The sequence below is a fragment of the Phyllostomus hastatus genome, unplaced genomic scaffold (assembly GCF_019186645.2).
Source record: "Phyllostomus hastatus isolate PE091 unplaced genomic scaffold, TTU_PhHast_1.1 phas_contig_210, whole genome shotgun sequence".
Classification (NCBI taxonomy): domain Eukaryota; kingdom Metazoa; phylum Chordata; class Mammalia; order Chiroptera; family Phyllostomidae; genus Phyllostomus; species Phyllostomus hastatus.
Window position 1 is genome coordinate 32,826,849 of NW_025333737.1, and position 18,115 is coordinate 32,844,963.

Here is an 18,115-nt window from a genome sequence, read left to right on the forward strand (position 1 = left end):
TGGGTCTGTCCGGACGCTAAGCCACGTGGGTCTCCTCGCGCACCCGCTCAGAGCTGGCGCAGCCCCCTCCCGCGCTCCCCCCACCACCCCGCCTCCGGCTCCCCGCGACCAACCTGCTCCGGGCGCTCCTCCCGCGGCGGTGCGCGCACGTCGTCGATGGCCTCGTACAAGTTCTCAGAGTCGCTGCGCGCCAGGGGTCGCGGGCACACCCAGGAGCCCGCCACGCTGCAGGCCTTGAAGCGGCCGGCGCTCCCGAGGAGGCCGGCAGGGGGCGCGGCGCCGGCACGCGCCAGGTCGTCCAGGGACTGCGCGGGCCGCACGCGCGCCGCGGGCCGTGTGTACAGGCAGGTGGGCTGGCCGGGCGCCAGGCTCTTGCGCTGGGTCCCGGCGCCGCGCTGCGCAGGGCCGCACAGGGAGCCCGCACGGCCCCGGGGCTCGGCGGGCACGCCGTCGCGGGCTCCGGGCACCGGCGCGCTCACGAAGCGGTAGTCATAAACCAGCGGTTCCGGGGCTGCCGGGCCTGGGTGGGCCGCGGGCGGCGCCGGGGCGGTGGCAGGGTCGCCGATCGCCGGCAGCTCGCGCACGTACTGCGCGGGCAGGTAGAAGGGGCGTCCGTCGGGCTCGCGCCGCACGTGCCACCAGTGCTCCGTGCTGCGGCGCAGCAGCTTGTAGCGCTCGTTGGGTTGGATGGCGACGCGGCCCCCGTCCTTGCCGGTGTACTCGAAGGGGTGCTCCACCAGCACGTACACATCCCCCTCGACGTCCGCCGCCATCGCCGCCGCAGCCTTTCCCTGTGGACAGCAAGGAGGAGGGGCACGGAGGTCAAGGCCACGAAGCCAGGAAGTGCACACACTTCGGGGGACGGAAGACCTGGGTTCGAGCGTCCTTGCTGCGCTCGTCGTGCGCGTTCTGGCCTCAGTTTTCCTATCTCGGAAACGGGAGACTCCGATAAACTCTCTTAGGCTCTCGTTCTCACTCCCAGTGATAGAATTAGGGCAAGCCTTTCCTTCTGCAGTGCTGATTTTAAGATTTGAGCCTGGATTCAACTCCTTGATGGGGAGACGGAGAGGCTAATACTGGGACTTGGTTCAGAGATAGAGTAATGATGTTCAACCTTTTTCATCTCATGGCACACATAAACTAATCACTAAAATTCTACAGCACAACAAAAATATATTTTTTGGCCGGTCTGCAAACAATTTGCTCTAGTTTTGATTTATTCACATCGGATGGCTATTGTTGTGTTGGCTGTTGTCATTTTTTTTTTAATCTGACAGACTAAGGGAAAAGAGGTCAGTGCCCCTGACTATAAACAGTCAGGTATTGCATATTTTAAAAATTCGTGCAGCACACCAGGGGGCCTCTTGGGCCGCACTAGTTGAAAATCGCTGAGATAAAGTGATTGCCCGAGGTCAAGCCGACGCCACAGTTTGCCGGAGAGTTTTTGGACCGGGCCTCAGTTTCTCCGTCTGTGAAGGGGGAAGAACAGCTCATTCCCTACACCCCGCCCGGTCCTGCCGCCTCCAGAGCTCAGGGAATGCGCGTCCGCAGCGCCACTCTGGCCGCTCAACCCCTGGGAGTGTCCCTGCTCCGCTTAGTCCCAGAGCCTTGCCCGGGACGGCCTAGACTGCCAAGGCCGCGGAACCGGTTCTCTCGGTTTCTCTTTCCTTCTCCAGCGGCTGTGCCGCGGACGTGAACCCGGCGTCTGGCCCGCCCAGACCGGCCCGCACCGCCCCTGCCCTCCGGCTCCCAGCTCCCACCTCCACCTCCGGAGAAAGGCGTGGCCCTCGCCGCCAGTCGGCCCTGCCTGCGCTGAGATCTGTACGTCTCCCCCACGAGAGCGGCCCCTAGAATATGCACTTTGTGGCGGTGACTACTCGCGCGTGGTCTCCAGGGGTCCCCACAGCTCTCCTGGAGGGATCACCACAGTCCCCACCCACCCTGAGCTGGTTCAGCCTGGCCTCCGAGCCTGCCTGTGTCCTTTCATCAGTGCGATGAGTCGGGGACCTGCTCGGGAGGCGGCTGGTCCCTCCAAGCCTTCCACACTGACCACACCTCCGGCCCCACCAAGGTGGCCCCCCCGGGACCAGCAGCCGGGAGCCTGGCTGCTTGCTGAGGGTGAGGGAACCCCACAGAGGGGGGCCGCAGGGCCCTCCTTTACTTTGTCAAGGGTTCCTCGAAGGGGCCAGCGGCGTACAGTGAGTCACAGGCACTCTGGGCCTCGGAGGCGGGGTCAGAGAGCTGCCCAGGACACCCCTTCTGGCCACCTTCCCCTGACCTTCCGCGGCTCACTCACGTTGGCAGGCGGGACTTCGGGAGCCCATGGGCTGGATGGGCCGAGCCGGCAGATGGGTGCAGGTTAGGCTCCTGCCATCTCGTCGGGCCGGTGTTCAAGGGCCAGGCCGCGGAGGGTGCGGGTGGCAGGAGCTGGCGGAGGGGACAAAGAGGCAGAGGTGTGCTTTGCAGGGCCGTCCCCAAGCCCCGAAGCAGCGGCGTCTCGGAGAGAACCGAGGGGGAGCGTGAGTCTGTCGGTGCCGGCGGGGACGCTGGAAGCCGGGCCCGGCGCTAGGGAAAGCGCGAGGGAGGAACGGGGGCGCGGAGGGCAGCGACCGAAGGGGCGCTGGCGGGTCCCGAGCAGAAAAGGTGGAGTCCCGCCCCCGCCCCGCCCCGCCCCCACCCTCTCAGGCCCGGGTCAGTCGTCCACGAGCCTCTGCGCGTCCCACGGACAGCAGGTCCCGGGCGCGTCCTCCGGCCGGGGCGTTCCCAGGCGTAGCGAGGCCACTTGCGCTCTGAATCACCAACTACGAGCCCTTTCCAGCCCGATTGCCGGCACTACCCGCGCCGGGCCCAGCCCCCGCCCTCCCCAGACGCTTTTTCGGCGCAGCTCGGCGGGGCCGGGAACGACTCGCAGCGAAGTTACCCCCAGGGACGCCCACCAGGACGCAGGGGCCTGGGCTGCGTGGGGAGGGGCCCGGGCCTGGGCTCCTTTCCCGACTGCCAGGGGGGAATGCGGGCAGCCGGGAGGACCTCTGGAGCGCGGGGACGGACCTGTCGCCAGGAGGTGCCCCGCTGCCACTGCCCCGGCGACGCGAGCCGCAGCGGCGCCAACGCCTGCTTCGGCGCTGGGCCCCTCCATTCCCCGGGCACAGGGCCACCCTTTTTTCCCCGGTCCTCCGTGGGGAGGAGACCGTCCCGCGCGGCATCCTCCCGGGCCCGCGCAGCTCCGGTACGGAGAGGAGCGGGAGCGCGATGGTCCCGGGGGAAGGACCCGCCGCCTGCGGCGCCCCACTCCTACCCCCCACCAGGTCCGGCCCGGCTTTGGCACCTCGGGGTGTCCACTCGCTAGCCTGGCCTCCACTTGTCCCGGCAGGGCGCGCGTGGGCTCGGCGTCCGGCGCTCCCTCCTCCACCGCCCGGCTACCGCGCTGCCGGGTTTCCTGTTCAACAATACAGCGAGGGAGGCACCAGCCGAGAGCACCAGGCTGAACTTCCTCCCGGGCTGGGGCTGGGGCTGGGCTGCGGCCGCCGGAGACAATCCCCGGAGTCCTGGCTTCCTGTCCCCTCTGGGCTGGGCCAGCGCCGCAGGAGCCCGGACGCCGCCCCCTCCCCCTGCACGTCCCCGGGAGGTCGGGCCGCACCTGGCTGTCTCCTGGGAGCTGGAGGTGGCAGGACCAGGGTGGCGGGATGAAGGGCAAGGGAGCCTCCTCACCAGCTTCGGCCCAGATTTCCCTCCCACTGCTTGACACCCCCCCCCCCCCGCCCGCCAGGACCCCCTCCCCCCAACACACACACTTCCTCCTTGATCCTGGTCACAGAGGAGGGCCACCCTCCAACCTGTCTGCAGGGCAAGATCCGAGCTAGCTCCTGGGGCTAGGCTCCAGATCCTCATCTTATCTCGGCATCTGTTTTCTTTCCTGTAAACTGGGGACGGTAACACCTACTTCACAGGATTGTCGGGAAGATTAAATGAGATGCACTAAGAATCATGTGTGACTGTTATCACATTGTCATGATCAGAACACACAATGTATTGAGTTACGATGATCACTACTTTTGAAATGAGATGGGCCATCCTCCTCCTTGGGGTTGGATGGAGGTCTCCGAACCCCCCTCCCCCAAACCGCCCTCCTTTCGGCTGGGCGGGGAGGGGAGAAACAAGCGACCCTTGGCTGAGGGGGAAGATGCTGTGTCCAGAGGTAAGGCCGGGCCTCTTGCCCCTGGTCCCCTGGTGGGCCTGCCTCCCCCCAGCCCTCCACCCAGGTTTCTCGGGTGTCTCCCGAGCCGGCCCTGGAGGGAGGTGAGGCCCCTGAAGGCAGCTGGGCTCCTTGGGATGGGGAGCCGGTGCCTCCACGCGAGCTGGAAGGACAGAAAACTGCAGTCCTAAATGTTGTCTCCCCAGCCCCTTTCTCCTGCAGCCCCATGTTCCTGCAAATGAGTGTTTCCTTCGTCTGTCCTCACAGTGGGGGCAGTGGTGGGCTTCACCCTGCGGGGGGCGGGGGGGGGCACCCTCAGGCTTCTCCTGGACCTTCGGAGGAAGGTCTGCACCCAAGCGAAAGCCACCGTGAGCCCTCACGCCACGAGCCCCGGCCCCGAATGGTGGGGGGGGGCAAGGGGCTGCTCAAACAGCCTGTCCTTCCTGAGCCCCTTCTCTCTCAGTCCAGTGGGAAGCACGGGCCTGAGGCTCCAGGTGTTCCAGCGTCTGGGGCCTGGGCTCTGACATTTACGGCGCAGGAAAGAGGCGATGGTGGTAGAATTTCAGGCATCCGTGGTGGTGGAATTTCAGGCATCAGCCGCAGTTGTTACCTGTGCCTGTACGTGGAGTAAACCTCCCGAAGGCCCTGAACTCTGACCCCACGGGGGCTCTGCCTCCTCAGAGCGAGGGCGGGGTCTGTACCGAGCCTGGTACTGCCCCTCTCCTCCTCGCCCCCTGCCCCCTGCCAGCACACACGCCCCCTGCTTACCAATGTTTGCCCCTCCCCCCAGAGACGTACAGGAGAGTGGAGGCCCTGTCTGAGTGGCCGTGGATGGCCCAGGGTCTCCCCCCATCAGCAGCAGCATTAGGATTCAGAAGCCAAACCAGAGATTAGAAATATCAGGTCTTTACTGCAAAATCATTCAAAAAAATCACACAGCAGCAGTTCCTTCAGTACATTGCAAAGCACTTCTCAGGGCTGGGGCCCCGCGCTGCAGAGAGTTTATTGCATAAAATGACATGTTAAAAAGAGTGAGGTTCACGTCAGCTTTCCATTGGAAGTGAGGGGGGAAAGGTCAGCTCGTTGGAAAGCATCGGCGGCTTTGGGCGATGGCAGGGGGTCCGTGCTAATGCTACTGATCTCTGGGAGGGTGCGGGTGGCGTGGGGCTGAAGTGAGTGGCTCCCAGGCCTCACGGCTGCCGCCTCCCAGGGCACGCTCTGGAGCACGGAATATCCTCGCGGGCCCCAGGAGACAGGGCCAGGCACAGGCGGCGCCGCCCACCCGGGGCCTGAGGCGATCCGGGCTCCGGCCAGGCTGGGTCCGCAGGGGAGCATTAATGCCACTGTGAGTGGGTGGGACGAGGAGAGGGGACCCGCCTTCCGGTTCTGGAGGCTTTGGTGCCCTGGGTACAGGTGTGCGCCTGCTTCCGAGAGGGGACAGAGGCTCTGCGGCGGCAGCCCCGCCCCCAGCTGCCGAGCACTTCCTCTGCCCTATTGCACAATTCATCCCGCTCCTCAGAGCTGGGCAGGTGACTCAGCAGCTGCACCACCCCAAGCGAGAGGTGGGAGTAGGTTCATCCCTTGGCGGTGGCAGGCGGGTCTCCACCTGAGGCCTCCAGTCTCAGGCTGTGCGTGCCAGGTGGCCAGAGGACCCCAGGCCTGAGGGGAGCCTACTGGGCTCCGGAGAGGTGGGGCAGAGGGAGGCAGCAGAGAAATCACACCCAGATTCCCCCGAGCCCCGAGGGTTTAAGTATCACTTGGAAACAATTCCAGACTCCCACCTGCCCCGACCTCTTCAGTGGTGACCGCGCTACAGCCCAACGCTCCAGTCTCCAGCAGCACAGCCCCAGCCCCGCCTGGGCCAGTCCAGCGAGGCTGGGGGAACTCATGGCTTTGTAAACCGAGGTGCGGCGCCCTTCTTCCTCGGACCTTCTCCCGCAGGTCCCTGCGCGTCCCGGGCGCAGGGCTGGCACTCTTCGGGGGAGGACGGGTCGCTGCTCCACCGCGTGCGTGAGGCTCGTCCTCAGCCTGAGCTCACGGCCTTCTCTGTGGGTGCAGCCTGCCTCCGTCCCGGCAGGGGCCAGCAGGTGGGGGTGGGTCCCTGGGGTGTCTGCAGCAGCACCCTGAGGTGCGTGTGCAGGGTAGGAGTGAGGAGGGCAGGCACGGGGCTGAGGGGCAGGTGAGATGACGACCCTTCCCCACACCGAGGAAGGGAGGCGCAAAGTGCTGACAGTGCTGGTCCTGAGTCCCCCCTCCCCCTGCAGGGACCCAAGTCCAGGGCACAGAGGAAGACGCTGGGCTCCTCGGGTGGGCAGGGTGGGGGTGGGGAGTAGAGAGGGAGAGCACGAGGGGGGTCATCAGGTCTGACCCCGCCCGCCTGGCCCGTTTGGCACGTTGCATTGCAGCTCTGGCGGCCAGCGGCTGGGGAGGGTGAAGGAAAGGCACCCGGTCCGGCTGGCCCAGGTGTGGCTGGCTGGCCAGGCCACACACCTGTCCGCAGACCAGGCCTGAGCGGCACCTGCGCGTTTGCTTAAGGTGAGGATGCCTGGATTTCCTGGGTGACTGGTGAAGGTTAAGAATAAAAAAATATTTTCTGTTGAAATATGAAGGGGGGGAAAAAACCCACCTTAAAAAACTAGACCTTTTTAATCAGGAATGTGAATTTGAAGATGTGTCCCAAGTCTCGTCCCCCTCGTGTGAATGGCCCTGACGGATGCGCCACCTCAGTGCGGTCAGCCGGAGCCTGGTTAGTGCAAAGCCCCCGGCCCAGCACCCCAGACACGGGGGTTCTGCTGGCGCCCCCACCTCCCAGAGCAGGAGAGCAAGCGTCATCCAGGGCTCCCTCCAGCAGGCTCGTGCTCTGGTCGCACCTGAGTCTCCCTGACAAGGGAGGCAGCTGTGACACCTGGAGGGAGCGCCCAGGCCTGGGACGGCTGAGCTGAGGCCTCCCCGAGGCCTCTGGGGGTGGCGGGCAGGAGACTGGGTTAGGCGAGAGTGTCCTGCTCCTGGTACTTGCGCCGGCGGGCACAGCGCGGGCAGCCCTTCACCACGGCCTGGCACGTCTGGTGGAAGACGGTCTTGCACTCGCCGCACCTGGGAGAAAGGGGCAAGTGTGGCCTGTCACGGTGGGTGGGCGGTAGGCTGGCCAGTGCCCCCGGACAGGGTCCCACCCCCCGGCCCTCGGGCGCTGCCTCTCCGCCCAGTGACAGAGGATCCTGCAGTCAAGCTTCCCCAAGGTCACGGATGGAAGCCCGCTGGCGCCCTCCGTTTCATTTCTAAATACATGCAGCGGAGACTCACTGAGTGACTCCTCGCCTGCGTCTGAGCCACCGCAGTGAGGAGGACTCAGCCCCACTCTGTTCGGGGCTGAGTCTGGGCCGGGGGACACCTACTGGAAAGGAATTAACGTGCCCGCCAGTTCAGCTTTCCACCCCCGCGTGGGCCGGAATGGAGGTTTTGCTGGATGGATGTGTCCATCTGGAGGCTTCTGATAACGAGTGGTGACCGGGGACAAGAATGACCACGATGGGAGCAGAGGCAGCACCAGGGGTCGCCCACGGGGCCTGCTCCATGCCAGGCCGTGTCCACCACGGCAGGGCAGTAACTCCTTTGGTGCCTCAACCCATTCACAGATGACAAAACTGAGGCCCAGGAAGGCACCCTTGCCCCTGGCAAGCCAACAGTGTCCTGTGAGGGCTGGACTTGTGCCCAAGCTGGATGGGGGCTGGCTGTGCCTGCCCCGGGCATCAGCCGCTCTGGACGAGCCACCACCGTGCGGCGCTGGCCCGGAGAGGGTGTTAAGTGTGTTCGAGCACAGTGGAATGCTGGGGTGAGCGGCGGGTAGGAAGGGGGTGGGGAGGCCGCCGAGTGTCCTCCATACCTGACCGTGGTGTCGAACTCGAAGGGGAAGATGATGTCATGGTGGCGGCAGATCTGGCAGATGAAGCCGCGCTGGGTGCAGAGGTCGCAGTGGTAGACGTGCTGGGAGGCGAACTCGATCAGGGCCTTGAGGAACCCTTCGTACGTCCCTTCCGAGACCTGTCAGGGCACATGCGGGCCGCCGGGCCTTTCAGGGAGCTGCACGGAGGCCAAGGTCACCTGCAGAGCGTGGCTGCTGCGGCTCCTGGCGCCCCGCCCACAACACTCCTACCCCGACAGCGGCGTCACTCCGCGTGGGCACGATGCCCTCCCCAGATGGAGGTGAGCAACCCGGGCATCCAGCGCTGGTGCCCACGGGGGCAGCAGGACTGACAGACAAAACCCCAATCCGCTCCTCCCCTCCTCGAGGACGGGGGTGACTCAAACTCTCGCCCCTGTGACTTTGGCCTTCGCCGCAGTGCCTGCTTGTTGCAGGGGGCTGGGGGCCCGCTCGCTGCCCCGGGACACAGGGATGGCAGGCCGCCCGCCCCGAGGCTCTGAGAAGCCGAGGGCGGCTGCCTGGGTGCAGGGAACGCAGGCCACGCCGCCCCCTCTCCGTTTTGGATTTCTCCAGGTTCGGGGTCCCACTAGAGAGGTCTGGTGGGGGACAACTCTCTCACCTGCTGTAGGTCAGCGACACTGTACTTGTGGGGAGACTCCAGGAGGTAATTCCTGTGGCTGAGCCTGCAAAGAAAACACAGGGGTCCTTGAGAGGGGTTCCCGAGCCCGGCCGACCTGCGTTTGTTTTCGTCCCCGGCATTGACGACCAGACCAGCCGGGCACCCACACCTGCCGCCTGGGCGGGGCGGTGGCCACGAGCACAGCCCGCCAGCCAGGGCTGGACCAACTCGCCGCTGAGACCTCAGGCTGGTTCCTCACCTGCCCCTGAGCCTCAGGTTTCCTCACCTGAGAAATGGAGCTGTTCTGAGGATTAAATAATTTATTTCGAGTGCCTGGCACAGTGCCTAGCCCACAGTAAACAAAGAGTAATCACCTACTACAGTTGGTAAACTTCTGCCGCGTAATTGAGATTTGCCAAGAGAACTTAAATGTTCTCACCAAAAAAGTATTTATGAATAGCTCTGGCTAGTGTGGCTCAGTGGAGTGAGCGCCGACCTGCAAACCAAAAGGTCGCTGGTTCACTTCCCAGTCGGGGCACATGCCTGGGTTGCGGGCCGGGTCCCCAGTGGGGGGTGTGCGAGAGGCAACCGATCCATGTTTCTCTCCCTCCCTGCACCCCTCTGAAAATAAATAAATAAAATCTTTTAAAAACATTTTTAAAACATTTATGCATAAATAAATAAGTAAATAAGGTGATGAAAGTGCTCATTAACCAGACCGGAGGATCCCTTCGCGATGCGTCCATACAGCTAATCATCGCGCTGCACGCTTCAAATACCCGACCCTTTTATTTGTCAGTTATATCCCGGCAAGGCTACAATTATGTTTTAAAATGGAACGGCACAGAACAAATAAAGCAAACATCTATGAAAATGATGGTACGGAAGAGGCCGAGGGACGCTGGCGGCTGGTCCCGGGACCCAGGCTGAGGCTCGCGCGTGTTCACACGCATGCGCACTCGCTCGGTCCTCGCAGTGGCTCCTGGGGCCAGCGCTGCGAGAACCAGCGCCCCCTATGGGACGGCGAGGACGCGGGGAGCACAGAGATCAGATGCCGGCCGGGGAGGGGTGGGGCGGGCATCCGAACGCAGGAGTTTGCCCGCAGAGCCCGCGTCCACCCGGGGAGTGCCTGTCCATCTGTGGTCATTGCTGCCACCACCGCTCGTCAGGGGCGGAAATGCACCAGCCGTGGCTCCTGCCCTCCTCCTGCAGCCCCTGGCCTCGCCGAGGGACAGGCATTCAAGCATCTGGTTTCAGTGCTAGTGAGAGGCACCGAGGCCTGCCCCAAGCACCGCAGCAGATCCCATTTCGGAGGCGGGGCGGGGAGACAGAGGGTGAGGTTCAGCCACCAGCTGGGCTCTGGTTTCTGCCCGGAGAGCGCATGGCAGAGATCCCGAGAGTTACATCCTGCAGGACGGGGAGGAAACACCTGCAGGCGGCACCCCCCACCCCACCCCTGTACAAAGCTGGCCCGGCCCCCTGTGTGTGTGCTGCTGGGGCTCTGGGGACAAGGCTCCAAGTCTGAGGAAGCTTGGAAACCTGCCCCAGGGGGCTCTGAACACCCAGGGTCAGGATGGGGCCAGGCCCTGGGGTGTCTGCAGTGGGAGCTCGGCCTCAGTGACGGTCCAGGGGGAGCCCACTCCAGGCCGGAGACGGCAGGTCCCGCCAGGCGGCCAGGCAGGCTACGTGGTGTTCTGGGGGGCGAGGTCGCTGCCGGCCGGACGCTCGGCTCGCTATGCTGGTCTCCCCAGGAAAACCCCGGCTTTCTGGGAACAGGAAGCCCCCATTTATCACCAGGAAGGCCAGGGGGGCGGGGACCGCACAGCCTGTCCCTGAGCTGGCAGGAAAGGTGGGGCTGATTTGGCTGGAGAGTCACGTCTGTCATCCGCCCTCTGCTCACGGTCGTGGAGGCCCGGGGGCCAGGTCCGGGCCGCGCCTGTGAGCTGCTGCATCCGGGCCCGTCACACTCAGAGGCCTGACAACTGAGGCAGGAGGAGCTCCCTTTGCCGGTGGGAGCCCCGGGCTGGGCCCTCGGAGAGAACAGGGGTCCCACGTCCAAGACCCGCCTGTTCTCCCTCTGCCTTGCATGACTCCGTCCAGGCCACCTCGCCTCTCGGGCTGGTGGCTGCTGCTGCTGCAAACTGTCTTTTCTAAACGCCTGACGGGAATGCGACAGTCCCTTGCTCAAAACCCTCCGGCAGCTCCCCAGTGTGGGTGGGATAAACCCCAAACGCCTCTGGTCGGCACACAGGGCCGTCCAGGCCTGGCCGCGCACCCGCAGTCCGGCGGCACGAAGCCCCTTGCGGGCCCCGGTGAGCCACACTCCCATCCCCCGCCACGCCGCAGGCCACCTTAGCTACAAAAGCTGGGCCTCCCGTCCCCCTCTTCTCCCGAGCCCCAGTTCACGATACACGGGATGCCCCGCGTGCTGCGGCATCGCTGGTCCCCTGCGTGTGAGGCCAGAGTGAGGGCTGGAAGCGTGCCCACCGGCACCAGAGGCGCTGAGACGGGGAGGGGAGAGTGTCCCAACCTCCTGCCCAATGCTCTTTCCTACCGCTTGAATGCTGTCTTTGCAAAGGAGAAGAGCATTCTTTTGTTCCTTCGTGAAAAGAAGTAACTCCACAAACCCTCAGCTCGGATGCCATTTCCTGCGGGAGCTGCTCCTGCCCTCAGGGCCCTGCCCAGGTCAGGGGCCCTCTCTCACGACACAGGCCACGCGGACCCAGGGCCCTCGGTCCCCATCTGTGTCCCCTCCCAGACTCCAAGCCCCCTTGCGGCCTGCACCACAACTCGGGACCACAACTCAGGAAGGCCACAGGAATGCAGGGATGGCTCGCCCAATTTATAGACAAGTGAGCTGAGGCTCGGAGAAGGGAAGCACCTTTCCAGAGTCGCACGGCGGGTCTGAGCCCAGGCAGAGGCCCCCCTCGCTCTTCCTCCTGCCGCGCTGCTTCTGCAGCGGGACTCCCACCATCGTGGTGGGGAGGAGTGGCCACAGGGGAAACGTGGAGGAGTTGGTGAGCCGCCCCAGGTCCCCAGAGCAGAGCAGTGAAGCCCAGCTGGGCAGCAGGTACCACTTCCTCCGCCTGAGGCCTGTCTGTCCTCCTCAGGCTCTGAGAACAGTCCAGTCCCACCGAGGGCCACAGCCTGGGCTGCGACCTGGGGGCTGGGAGGTGACCGTGACAGGCACGGAAAGAGCCTCTAAGTCCAAGCCCAGCATCACCTTCCACCCCTGGGCCGGCCCCCCTGAAGCTTCTTAAAGGGCAGCCTGAGGGTCCCGCCCCAATCTCGGCCTCTCCCGAGGACTGTGGGAGGGCGGCCGCCCTGGGCAGCAGAGCAGCCAAGGGCTGGCGGGCTGGCCGGCGAAGGGAGAGGCCGGGGCCACCAGCCCTCTGTGGCCTGGCCCTCACCTGTCTTCCTGTTACCGCACACCCCATGTCCCCCCCTTGCTCCCTCCGAAAATCTCCCTGCGCTCCCCACAAATGGGGCCTCACGTCCGCCATCGCTTCCCTCTCACTCTTTCCTGCTCTTCTTCTCCTTTGTAACTTATTCTTCAGGTCACACCTTAGATGTCAGGTCCCCCGGGAAGTCTTCTCGCTCCCTGTCCTCCTCCTCCAGGTAGAGGTGGGTGCCTTCCCCCTCTCCCACGCGGCCTCAGCCCCAGCAGCGGCCTTCCCTGCGAGAGGGTGGGGCCAGGCCTGCCTCCTTCTGCATTGTATCCCGTACACCTAGCCCAGTGCCGGGCACTTAGTAGGTTCCCAATGAATATTTGTTGGATGAATGATTGAATGAATGACCGTGTGAGCCCATGAGAGCCGCTCCTCAAGCACGTGGCAATCCCACCGGGCCCCGGCGTTTCTCCCGAGAGGGTGCCCCGTGTGCCTGCGGGCGCCCGCGTCCAGGCCGCTCACCTTTTGCTCAGCTCCTTCAGGGCCCCGCTGCGGCACAGGCCCAGGTAGTCGCCCAGCAGCTTCAGCTGCTCCCGGCTCTGCCCGATGAGACGCATCCGCTCCTCATGCTCGTACAGCGAGGGGTTCACCAGCTGCAGGTTGATGAGCGGGTGGGCCCGGATCTGCGTCAGGAACTTCAGGGCCTGCCGGCAGACCTGCGGGCGGCCACCACCAAGCGGGCAGTGGGGGCGGGAGAGAAAGGCCGCTCAGTGAACAGCTCCGGCCCGGGCACTGAGTCACCCTCGCGCTCCCTCACTCACCCCCCACCTGGGCCTTCTTCATTCTACGGATGAAGAGACTGAGGTTCAGAGAGAGAGGCAGGGACCTGGGCGGAGTCCACAGCTCATCGCCGCCAAGATCTGAACCCGGTTGATCCGAGAAGGTGCAACCCTCACACCTTCTTGCCCGCCCGCCCTCCGTGGCACCAGCTGCTGCCCCGCCCCCAGACCTACTGCGCTGGTGGGGATGCAGGAAGGACCCCTCTCCCTGGGGGGCCTCCCGGACTTTTTTCCCCACTACTTCCTCTCCGCCCAGCCCCCATTTTCCTACCCAAAGGAAACAGGCACTGTCCCCTGAGCCGACGCAGGAGCAGGTGACTTGATCTGGGTCAGGGTCCAACCACAGGAAGCCACAGACCAGACACAGCTCAGGGAGAGGCTTCCCCACTTCCCTCCGCTCTTGCCGGCAGCACCACCCGGGCTCCCCGAGCCTCCCCGGACTTCGGCGACCAGTCTCTGACTCTCCCACCTGACAGGGCGGAGAGGCTCCACCCTCAGGCCCCACCCCCACGCCAAAGCCAATTATTGAGCTCCTACTGTTTGCCAGACACTGGGCTGAAGGCCTTGACCACATCTTTTCTCCATCCTCGTAACAACCCGAAGGGGAAGGCGCCATCGTCCCTACTTTACTGAGGAGGAAACTGAGGCTCGGAGAAGCTACAGACGCTCGCCTGGCCCACCGGCAGGAGGCGGAGCCCGGGCCTCAACTGACGCCAGGACCCCCTCCACGCACCAGGCTGCCGCGCTGGCTGGCAGGGCCCTTTCTCCCCCGAGGTGCCCCCTCGCCGTGACAAGAACAGGAGAGAGGAGGCACTCTCCACTGTTAGCTACTGGGCGGTGGTTAGGACCCTGGCTTTCAAGTCAGACTGGGTCTTGAACCCCAGCTTTACTGCTTCCCAGCTGTGTGACCTTGTGAACCTGCCTTAATCTCTCTGTGACTCAGTGTCCTCCTGTGCATAATGGAATAAATAAAGCACTTGTCTCCTGGGATTATTGTGAGTTTAGAGTAAAGAGTGATCCGGTGAGCTCCTGGCGCAGTGGCAGCAGAGTATCCTCGTAAAGGGGACTGCCACCAGACTCTGAGCGTGCGCTGTGGGCCGGCTGCCCCCGGGGGGTTGGGGACGTCACAGGGAGCTCAGGAGACTAGCTGCCCACACTTGGGAGATGGGCCGGGGGCTGGGGAGGCTTGTGGCCTCCGGTCCACCAGCTCCACGGGCATCTCTCGCCTCCCCCAGGATGGGCAACTCCTTCTGTCCCGTTTCCCAGAGGCACCGGCCCCCAGGCCAGTGGGCAGCCCCGTGGCAAAGCCCCGGTGACCTGGATCAAGCTGCTGTGCCCCAGCCCCAGCCCGGCCCCGCCCACGACCCAGCCTCAGGCCTGGGGTGAGGCTCAGATGGAATAACACGAGGAATGTGCGTCGGAAACTGCCAAGCGCCGCAGACAGGCAGGGCTTTGTGCTCCCCGGGGACCGTCTCTGCCCCGTGGGCACAGAGCAGACAAAGAGAGCAGCCCCGCCCCGGCCGCACGTCCTGCCAGGTGCCCGGCAGGCCTCAGCCGAGTGGGTCAGCCGGAGTGGTCACGGCGAGCAATACGGCCCCTAACCTGAGCCGGTCACTGTCTGGTTTGCATTTCCCAACCGCAGATATGCCGAGAAGCGCGCTGCAATTTTCTGGCTGGGAGAAGGAAGTGGCACAAGAATTACAGCAATGAGCCCTGGCTGGTGTGGCTCAGTGGATTGAGCGCGGGCTGCGAACCAAAGGGTCGCCAGTTCGATTCCCAGTCAGGGCACATGCCTGGGTTGTGGGCCAGGTCCCCAGTGGGGGCCACGTGAGAGGCAACCACACATTGATGTTTCTCTCTCTCTTTCTCCCTCCCTTCTCCTCTCTCTAAAAAGAAATAAAATCTTTAAAAACAAAACAAACAAACAAACAAAAAAGAATTACAGCAACGAGTGAGGAGGCGGCTCAGTGGAAGTGTCCGCGTGCTGTGAATGCCGGGCGCTTTGCGGCCAAAGGGTCCTTTGCATTTGTGGTGATTCTGAGGTTTGATTTTCTCCACATTGTTAGTCAGATACTTAACGCTGAGGGTAGGGGTGGGGACAACATGACCAACAGAAAAAGGCCACAGGGAACAGTGAGGCTGACGTCTTCGGGGTTCCCGTCCCCAGGGGCGCAGAGGCCGGGGTGGCTCGGACTCTGAGGGTCACCTTCCCTGCACTTGGGTGAGAGGATGAGGGGCAGGGGGTGGGACCTGCCCCAGGAGAGGGGACAGGCACGGATGTCAGGTGCCGTCAAAGAGCCTGGGGGGTACTGTCCCCCCTTCAGTCCCCACACAAGCCTGAAACAGGCAGTTGTTAACCCCCCTCTCCAGATGAGAAAGCGGAAATTAAATCATTCGCTCCCGGTAACACGGCCAGAAAAGTGGGTAAGGTCAGCTGGAGAAGAGGAAACGCACATGATCTTAGGATGCGTCTCAGCCAGAAGCGTGTGGTGGACGCAAGTACCAAAGACGTAACACTAAGCAAACACAGCGTGTTATAAAGCAGCACGAGTCTGGCGTACCCCAAGTTCATGGAAGCAGACGTGCACGCAACTGCAAACGTGCACAGTGGGGACAAAAAGGGGCGCTGACTCTGACGGGAAGCAACCTCACGAGGCGACCTGATCCTAAGTGACTGTCCAGGCAGGTCACGCGGGGAGTCACGCCCCAGGCCTGTAACTTCTTTAGCGAAAGGCTTACCCTTGCCCTAAGCGAGCCCTGCCCCCTGGGCCTGTGCATCCGGGTTAACCTACTTTGGGAAGGCCTCTCTTCACCAGCCCCCTCCTCCCACGCAGGGTCCACCCTCCAGAGCGCGCCGTCTCGTCAGCTGTCCTGTTGTCCGAGGCCTGCCTTGCTTTCTCCCACCTTCGCGTCATCTTCATTCCGGTCCCTCTTTGGTTCTGGTGCACAAGAGAAAGCGCAACCCTGCCCTCCTCCAGAGCATCTGAGGTCTTGCTTCCCGGTCACTGCCATTCGTTTGTTGCGTCAGCGGAAAAGGCCGACCGCTCCCAGGGCAAGTGCAACCGGCTGGTCGGCCCATCCGCCCACCTACCCATACATCTGTCCATCCGTGTCTGCCCACCCACCCACCCATCCATTCATACTTTCATACACCCATCCACCCATCCATATCCACCTACCCATCTGCCCATCTATTAATCAATATCTATCCACCCACCCACCCACCCATATCCACTCATCCATCTGTATTCACCCACCCCCATCCATACCCACCCACCCACCCCTCCATCCACCCATCCAGTTGCTGGTGCCGGAAACACTTTTGTCTGTGGCCATGGGAAGAGCACCCTCAGACTTCCACCGGAGGACCAGGGCGGGCCCTGACAGAGCTCCGCGCAGGGGCCGCAGAAAAGCTCCGAGCTTTCTCTTGGTCAGCTGCCCCACCTCCGGGGCCCGGACCAGCGACCCTGCTGCCCGGGAGTCGAACTCCTCCTCCCAGCAGATGCACAGCAGCGGCAAAGAGGAGGGGCCATTTCTCCGCCACTCAACAGCCCCACATTCAGTGCGGCCGCCGCGGGCTGGGGTCGAGACCTACCGGGCGCTTGGTGAGGTCCCAGTTGTGGATGATCCTGGCTGGAATCACTGAGGCATCGTCTTGGTGGCAGATGTCACAGTAGTAGAGGCCAGAGAAGGCACAGAGCTTGGGTCGGACGAACGAGAAGCCGATCTGCCGGGAGCAGCCTGGGGAGAAGGATGGTGGGAGGGTGAGCGGCGGCTCCCGAGGAACGCGGAGGAAGCTGCTAGGGTGGAGGGGCCTGCTATTTAAGGAAAGTATAAAGGTTAAAAAAAAAATAAGTGTACGAGAGTGAGATCCGCTGCCACGCAGAATCAACCCCATTAATCAATCTTCACGAGAGTTCAAAGTCGGGTTTTGTTGGTTCTGGAGCCCGCGCTCCGCGTCCCCGCCGCTTGCTGACCATCGCCGACCCCCTCCTGGCCTGTCCCTCCGCTGGGGCCCGGAAGAGGAAGCAACCGAGGCAGGACCTTGGGCAGCAGGGCGGGAGCTGGGGACATGGGGCAGTCCGGACGCTGCCGGGTGCCAGCCGGAAGCCAGCCCTGCTGGAGACCTCAGGGCAGCGGCAGCCCCTCGGCGGGGGGCGCCCCCCAGCGGGGAGCAGCGGGAGCGGGAGCCGGTGTGCCCCGGGCAAAGCAAAGGCCCGGCTCCAGTCCAGAGCAGTGCGCAGCCCCTCCCCCACGGGGCCAGGGGAAAGCGTCCCCTCCGGCCTCAGGACCAGAAAGGCCGGCTCCTCTGCTTACCAGTTACCTCACCCTGACCTTCACCGAACTTTTGCCGGGTTTCATTCCGGTGTCTGCACAATTCGGCTACTACTGGCTATTCTGCGGGGTTATGACAAAGTTTAAAGGAGACCGGTTTTGAAAGTGCCCCACAAACTATGAAACGCAAGCCGAACGGCAGTGACTGGTGCCTGCCTGGCCCCTGGGCTGTGCCCACGGGCGGAGAGGAAGCCCCGGCTCCCCAGCTCCAGTCTCGCCCGCAGGTGGGCGGCGGGGACAGTGCGAGCCGCCCCTCCTACCCCGGCGGGCATTCACTCACACCCACGAGTGCAAACTACCTCGAAGGGTGTGAGGGTTGGTAGGGGAGCTGAGGCTTGAAGAAGTGTTCTGCCGGAAGCTCTGCCCTGTCTAGCTTCTCCCACCCTCCAGGGGTACTGACCACAGACCACTTCCTCCCAGACACCTGAAGCAGGCCTTCCCTGCCAGTCCCCCGGGGCTCCGCCCCATGGGACAGCTCCTACATCTCTCGCAGCCCAGGCCTGTTGCACGGACACTCTGCAGCACGCAAGCTTCGCACAGCTCGCCAGGAGGGCCGGGGGCGGTGGGAGTGGCTGGTTCCACTGAGGGGGAGGAGCTAAGGATGGAACTTGAGCAGCGGAATCGCAGGCAGCCTTGAAGACAGGGGAGAGCAGGGCCGCCAGGGACCTGTGAAGAGCGCAGGCTCTGGGACCAACGCGGTCCTCACCTGGCTCCACCACTTACTACCTGTGTGGACTGGGGACAGGTCCTTACCGGCCCTGTGACTCAGTTTCCTCAGCTACGCACAGAGATAATGGTAGCTGCTCTCCCTACAGGGTGGTT

At 63.8% G+C, this 18,115-nt stretch overlaps 2 protein-coding genes across 6 annotated transcripts in view; both read right to left on the reverse strand.

The window, feature by feature from the left end:
• The window catches only part of ARHGAP27 (Rho GTPase activating protein 27), a 33,017-nt gene extending 29,498 nt beyond the window's left edge, over positions 1–3,519 (reverse strand). The window contains exons 1-3 of one of the 2 annotated variants that reach the window (XM_045836246.1): positions 3,326–3,519; positions 2,297–2,427; positions 114–791 (exon numbers count right to left, since the gene is read on the reverse strand). In XM_045836246.1, coding sequence (XP_045692202.1) covers positions 114–773 — 660 coding nt within the window. In that variant the 5' untranslated portion in view covers positions 774–791; positions 2,297–2,427; positions 3,326–3,519. Of the gene's footprint in view, positions 1–113; positions 792–2,296; positions 2,439–3,325 lie in introns of those variants that run through there. The other variant, XM_045836247.1, reaches the window with a different exon arrangement.
• A 1,563-nt stretch (positions 3,520–5,082) lies between these two features.
• Positions 5,083–18,115, reverse strand: part of PLEKHM1 (pleckstrin homology and RUN domain containing M1) — a 44,205-nt gene continuing 31,172 nt past the window's right edge. For all 4 annotated transcript variants that reach the window (XM_045836552.1, XM_045836553.1, XM_045836549.1 and 1 more), the window contains 5 exons: positions 16,554–16,699; positions 12,642–12,835; positions 8,731–8,794; positions 8,073–8,230; positions 5,083–7,285 (listed from right to left, as the gene is read on the reverse strand). In XM_045836552.1, coding sequence (XP_045692508.1) covers positions 7,177–7,285; positions 8,073–8,230; positions 8,731–8,794; positions 12,642–12,835; positions 16,554–16,699 — 671 coding nt within the window. In that variant the 3' untranslated portion in view covers positions 5,083–7,176. The remainder of the gene's footprint in view (positions 7,286–8,072; positions 8,231–8,730; positions 8,795–12,641; positions 12,836–16,553; positions 16,700–18,115) is intronic.